The sequence below is a fragment of the Vitis riparia genome, chromosome 19 (genome assembly GCF_004353265.1).
Source record: "Vitis riparia cultivar Riparia Gloire de Montpellier isolate 1030 chromosome 19, EGFV_Vit.rip_1.0, whole genome shotgun sequence".
NCBI lineage: Eukaryota > Viridiplantae > Streptophyta > Magnoliopsida > Vitales > Vitaceae > Vitis > Vitis riparia.
The window spans coordinates 6,892,354-6,898,423 of NC_048449.1; the positions used below are offsets into that span (position 1 = coordinate 6,892,354).

General features: G+C 38.9%; 1 protein-coding gene across 1 annotated transcript; it reads left to right on the forward strand.

Annotated features, from left to right (window-relative positions):
• Positions 1-1,439: 1,439 nt before the first annotated feature.
• On the forward strand, positions 1,440-5,873 carry LOC117909518. The gene is made up of 3 exons (XM_034823560.1): positions 1,440-2,084; positions 2,762-2,890; positions 3,811-5,873. Exons 1-3 carry the CDS (start codon positions 1,632-1,634, stop codon positions 5,380-5,382), a joined length of 2,154 nt encoding a protein of 717 aa, XP_034679451.1. The 5' UTR covers positions 1,440-1,631; the 3' UTR covers positions 5,383-5,873.
• Positions 5,874-6,070: the final 197 nt, after the last annotated feature.

Sequence of the window (6,070 nt, forward strand, 5' to 3'; positions counted from 1 at the left end):
GCAAGAGAAATTCTACAAAATTCAAACCTAACACCTCATAACATCATATGAATACCTATTAGTGGTTAAATCACTTAACTACTAAACAACTAGGGCTTCTAATTGAATCATCCAATTTGGTTGGAGCCATGAATTTATGTGCACACAATCTCATTAGAAACATTATGAAAAAAAAAATGTTTTCTTGATCATAACTAAGAAACTTGTTAGAATTTTCATACTTCTGTTTAGGCTTCTTTTATGAGACTCGATATCTAATATTTCTAATTTTATAAAAAACACGTATGTTATATATATAATGGTGTTGTTATTTTCTGTAAGGAATAAATATAAAGATGAGAAGAAAAAATGGTGAGAGTTCATGATTATATTATGAATCCAAAAATGGAATTATGTTATGAAATAATGAGTTCGAGATACCACAATTTTTCAAGTGTAGGCTTTCATAAAAATTTTATCAAAAGAGTTTTCTTTTTTATCAATATTCTAGATTAAAGTATATTTTATGAAATAAAAAAAAAACAAAAAAAAACGAAGAAGTGATTCATCTTAACACGACATATGACTCTTACTAGCTCAGACTAAGGACATGAGAATAATGTTTAAGCGTAATTTTATCATGGGTTGAACAGTAAAAACCTTAGGACGAAAACGAGAAGGGTGCTAAATGGAGGCAAAGATTGATAGATTTTGAGAAGATAAAATGAATTTTAGAGGATATTGTTTTAGAAGTTAACCTTGAATCATGTTTAGGGTGTATTATTTTTCTTCATATTAGCAAGATAGTAATAACAATTGAGCATTAAAACAAATATTAGACTAACTCAAAGATAATAATAGATATATTTATAATATAAAATAGGCAATTTTCTACTATAAGTTATGTCAAACTTAATCGATCATTTTTTATAAGAAACATCATTAACTTACTCTTCGATAAAATCTTTTTAATGTGTAAAAGAGTTTGGTTGATCATGCTTAGAGATTCAAAACAACTCATTAGTGGAATATTGGAAGCAAGAAAAGTAACTCCGAAAAAATCGACACTCATGTTTATTGAAATACGTAGTTAATATGCCTCGAGTTAATGTCTTATTTGTAATTAAAATAAATTTATCGAGTTTTCCAAACTTCTTATTAAAATTGTTAATTTCTTAAAAAGAAAAAATATGACATATATGATGCTATTATTTGTAGGAAAAAAACTTGAAGGGGGAAAAGGAATTCACAAACTTGGTGTGGATAAAAAAGGGGGTAATGATTCAAAATGCAAGAATAGTGAAGTGGAGCTAAGGAGTGTATTAAAAAAAACGACGCCGTTCCGATGTAATTGTTTTTTTCCATACCAAATTGCAAGCCACGAAATCCAAGGGCCAATAATGTAATAGATACGTTGACCGTACATATATACGTGTCTGTCTGTATGAGTGGCAATATACGTCGTTTTCCGGAGAAAATCCCTGAAACACTCTCTCTCTCGGCGAGAAAGAGGAAAGGAGTGCTGGACTTTCCGTCATTTTCTCACTACCCAAACATCTACCACCACTGCCTTCGTCACAGCCCCTTTGCTCTCTTTTCATACTCTTTGGACTTGGTTTCCAAGCTCTCATGTCAGTGTCTCGCTGGAGACGATGAAGATCACGGCTACAACTGAGCTTCCGACGACCATTCCAGCGATTCTTTCATCTAGGGCTCGAAACGCATCGCCTGACTCAGATCTTATCACGAAAAGGAGTTCCAGAAAACCTCCTCGCCGGAAAGCCAGAACCCCAGCTGGCGGGGCTCGGTTGAAGCGCGACGGAGCTGCGGGTGGGCGGCGAAGTAGGCCAGAAACGCCTCTTCTCCGGTGGAAGTTCGATGATATAGAGAGGGAGAAGGATGCGAATGTCTTGGATGTGGACGAGAAGATAGCGCCGGAGCACGGTCGGAGAAGTGGCCGGAAAGTGAGGAAGGGTAGGGAGGTGACGGTTTCGTCGAGAAGGCTCGCCTCCGGGCTGTGGCGGCTGCAACTTCCGGAGGTGGACGCCACCACCCATGGCGGGAGATGGAGCCGACAAAAAAGTGAAGATCGGTTAGGGTTTGAGGTACTTCTCCTTCAAGTCTGTTCTCTAAAGATCTGTGCTTTTCATGTTTTGAAAATTCAGAATTTTGTGCTATCTAGGGTTTATTGACCACTCGGTATCTTCCTGCTCAATTCTCTGTTTGGCTGTGGGAAAAATGAGTAAAAGAAAAGAAAATAAAATGCTAAATACTAATCTATGTTGTTGTTTGGTTCTCTAGGGTTAACTGAGATGAATAGAGGTTTCTGCTTTCTGGCTGGGTCCCTGTCAACCCTAAGATTCGAACTTTACAATTTCCTTTCTTTTCTATCCTTTTCTCACTAACCAAACAAAGCAAAGCAAAGTGGGCATTTCTTAAAGCTTGAACATGTTTCTCTCAGATGGGCATACACTTCCTTCACTGAACTTTTAACTGAAAACTACTAATATCATCCTTTTGCAACCACACTTTCTTTATTAAATTTTATAGTATCTTGAATCTCTCTGTATCTATTTTTTTCGGGTTTCTGAATTGTGATCCACTTCACAGTTCTTTCAGGTACCAATGCATCTGATATTTCCTCATGCTTTTTGGGTTATTTACTGTACATTGAAGAGTTATAGGTCTTGATCCAAGAGGCCTTATGCATTTTCTGGATGATCCTTTATTAGCAATTCTGTAAGTTAAAAACCTAGCTCATAGTTTGTTTACTTCCTTGCAGCCTGGCATCGACCGTGTCAGAACCCCATTTCCCTGTCAAAGCAATTCTAAAGCATATGATTCTGAAGCTAAGGATCTGTTACAGAGTCCTCACTCCATGCACCATCACAAGAGTGGATTTCTGTGTAGAGTAAGTGTCTTCTCTGTGGCCCTTAACCATTTTACTGTTTCTAGCTGGCTGAATTGCATGAGCACTGAGGTGTATCATGTTGGAACTGAAAAATACTTACTGCCCCCATTTTATCTTGCAAGTGGGGTTCATGCAAAATCCGATCATTTGACAGGAACTATCTATGGAAATGCCTGCATCATGTAGTTGATTTTCTTTCATGAGATTGTTATTATGATGATGTATTAACTGCATTTGGATACCAAGTGTAGGGCATGGCTGGGCATCTGGATGCTACAATCATTTAATTCCCAGATATTATGGCACACAATGCATAACTAAATAACCTAATTTCCATTTATTTTTCATCCCCTACATCAAATTAAAGAAAATAACTACAATGAAAAGTATCTAACATGGTTACGTCACTCATGTCCATGCAATGAGGAATTAGATTACAGGAATAAGGTGCATTTGTTCTTGTTGTTGTTTGTTGAACACGCTGGTCAGCAAATATCCATATTAAAATCATTGTCATGTTGAATTCAGATTCCATGGTGTTTGTCTCCTGCACATCTGAGCCTACCAGTTATGCATCTTGGCAAAGGGCACTTCCTTGTCCCTGAGACCTTGGATGGGTGATGTTTGACATAGGTAGTTCGCATTCTTTGAAGTGTCCACGTAACATAGTTGTTATGTAATGACCGAAACTATCCTGTTGTATTAGATGAAATATATCTGACAAATGGTCTGAGAAATGTTTGTGATGAGGAATTGTTAGTTACAAGCGTAAAAAGTTGCTTAGCCTGATTTCTAGCGATTATCTTTTGTTCATGGGTAATTCTGAGAGCATCTTGGCTTCAGACATCGACCAAAGTACAATACTTTCTTTTATTTTTTGGTGTTTCACTCTAATTTGGTTCTTTTCTTATATTCTGTAGCTTGAACCTTCATTTCAATTTTCCAACTCCGCAATGGAAGGGGCAACAAAGTGGAACCCTGTCTGCTCAAAAACATCAGATGAGGTACGACAGTTATATGGCCAAATGAAGCAGTTTGACCAGCAAGTTAGTGCTGTGTCAGTGGTTTCTGCCCTTGAAGCAGAACTTGAGCAGGCTCGAGCCCGCATTGATGAACTTGAGGCAGAGCGACGGTCCTCCAAAAAGAAACTCGAGCACTTCTTGAAAAAAGTCAGTGAGGAAAGAGCCTCATGGCGGAGAAGGGAACATGAGAAGATACGTGCAATTATTGATGATGTCAAAACTGACTTGAACCGAGAAAGGAAAAATCGCCAAAGGATAGAACTTATTAATTCCAAGTTGGTCAATGAGCTGTCTGATGTGAAGTTATCAGCCAAGCGGTTTATGCAGGACTATGAAAAAGAGAGGAAGGACAGGGAAGTACTAGAGGAGGTATGCGATGAGCTTGCTAAGGAAATCGGAGACGACAAGGCTGAAGCTGACTCATTAAAGAGGGAATCAATGAAACTCAGGGATGAAATGGAAGAGGAGAGGAAGATGTTGCAGATGGCTGAGGTCTGGCGTGAAGAGCGTGTGCAGATGAAGTTGGTGGCTGCTAAGGTGGCACTTGAAGAGAAGTATGCTCAGATGAACAAGGTCATGGCAGATATAGCAGCTTTTCTAAGGTCAAAAGGTGCAAATCCAGATGTGAAGGAGATGAAAGAAGTAGAGTCACTTTGTGAAGCTGCTGCTGCAGTGAATATTCAAGATGTCAAGGAGTTTACTTATGTGCCCCCAAATCCAGATGATATTTTCTCCATTTTAGAAGAGGTTAACTTTGGTGAACCCAACGAGAGAGAGATTGAAGCCTGTGCTGCTTATAGTCCTGCCAGCCATGCTTCCAAAATTCATACTGTGAGTCCTGAAATTAATATGGTCAAGAAAGATGACATTAGGAGGCATGCTAATGCATTTTTGGAAGAGAATGGTGATATAGAAGAAGACGAGAGTGGGTGGGAAACTGTGAGCCATGTTGAGGATCAGGGCTCAAGTTATTCACCTGGAGGAAGTGATCCATCTGTCCACAAGTTTCGCCAAGACAGTAATGCATCAGGAAGTGGAACAGATTGGGAAGAAAATGCAGATGAGGAAACGCCAATTACCGAAATCAGTGAAGTCTGTTCAGTGCCTATGAAGCAATTGAAGAAGGGCTCATCAATATCCAGGCTTTGGAAATCATGCCCAAATAATGGTGAAAACTACAAGATAATCTCAGTAGAGGGAATGAATGGAAGGCTTTCAAATGGAAGGATTTCTAGTGCAGGTATCATGTCTCCAGATCGAGGGTCAGGTAAAGGTGGTCTTAGCCCTCCTGATCTGGCAGGCCAGTGGAGCTCGCCTGATTCAGGGAATCCTCATGTAAACCGAGGGATGAAAGGGTGCATTGAATGGCCTCGTGGCGCCCAGAAGAACAGTTTGAAGGCAAAGCTTTTGGAGGCAAGAATGGAAAGTCAAAAGATCCAATTACGCCATGTTCTTAAACAGAAGATTTAAATGTGGCAAGTTATCAATGGCCAATCCTGCTCATCAAAGCTACTGATACAACTGGATGGAAGTAAGTAGTTTCTTTCAAAGCTTCTGAGATACCTGTCTTCTGCCTGTTGAAACTACATTGAAGATTATTAGTGAAGAGAACATGTGAATAAAAATACACATGATTGGCACACATTGGACTAGCAACATTTGCTGGTTCTCCAGATTTAGAGTTACATCGTATCTCCGCTGCTGACATCTTGGAAATAATAATGTTGGATGGATAAGCTGGGTATCATCTTCTATCAGGGTATAGCAATCACTCCTCTTAGCAACTAGTAAATCAAAATGCAAGTTATGCTGTTATTACTATATCATGTAGCCAAGTCTGAAGATCCCATGTAGAGACAAAATTCATGGTAAAGATAATGATACCATCCTTTCTGTGTTTATTTATGAGATATATTTCTGTCTGAAACTTCTTGATAAAGTTTTATCCTATCTTGCTGACACATGATATTTAGGGTGTTTTGTACATATCAGGTTCAAAATCAGATTGGGTTTGTCTCTTTTGTTGGAAATAATTAGGCTTTTAACGTGAAAACACTTGTATGCAGTCTCCTCCATAGGCTGGCGACAGCTCAAGCAACCAATAAAGGGGAAAGGTTTGCTGCAGGTAGGCCACAGCTGTGCAATCTGCCAGTCCAAA

What these genes read in the sequence shown, in the direction of transcription:
- LOC117909518 (XM_034823560.1), top strand. Translation starts at nt 1,632, where the DNA reads ATGAAGATCACGGCTACAACTGAGCTTCCGACGACCATTCCAGCGATT. An exon ending in AAGATCGGTTAGGGTTTGAG is followed by an intron (nt 2,085 to 2,761) that starts GTACTTCTCCTT and finishes ACTTCCTTGCAG; the next exon opens with CCTGGCATCGACCGTGTCAG. An exon ending in AGAGTGGATTTCTGTGTAGA is followed by an intron (nt 2,891 to 3,810) that starts GTAAGTGTCTTC and finishes TATATTCTGTAG; the next exon opens with CTTGAACCTTCATTTCAATT.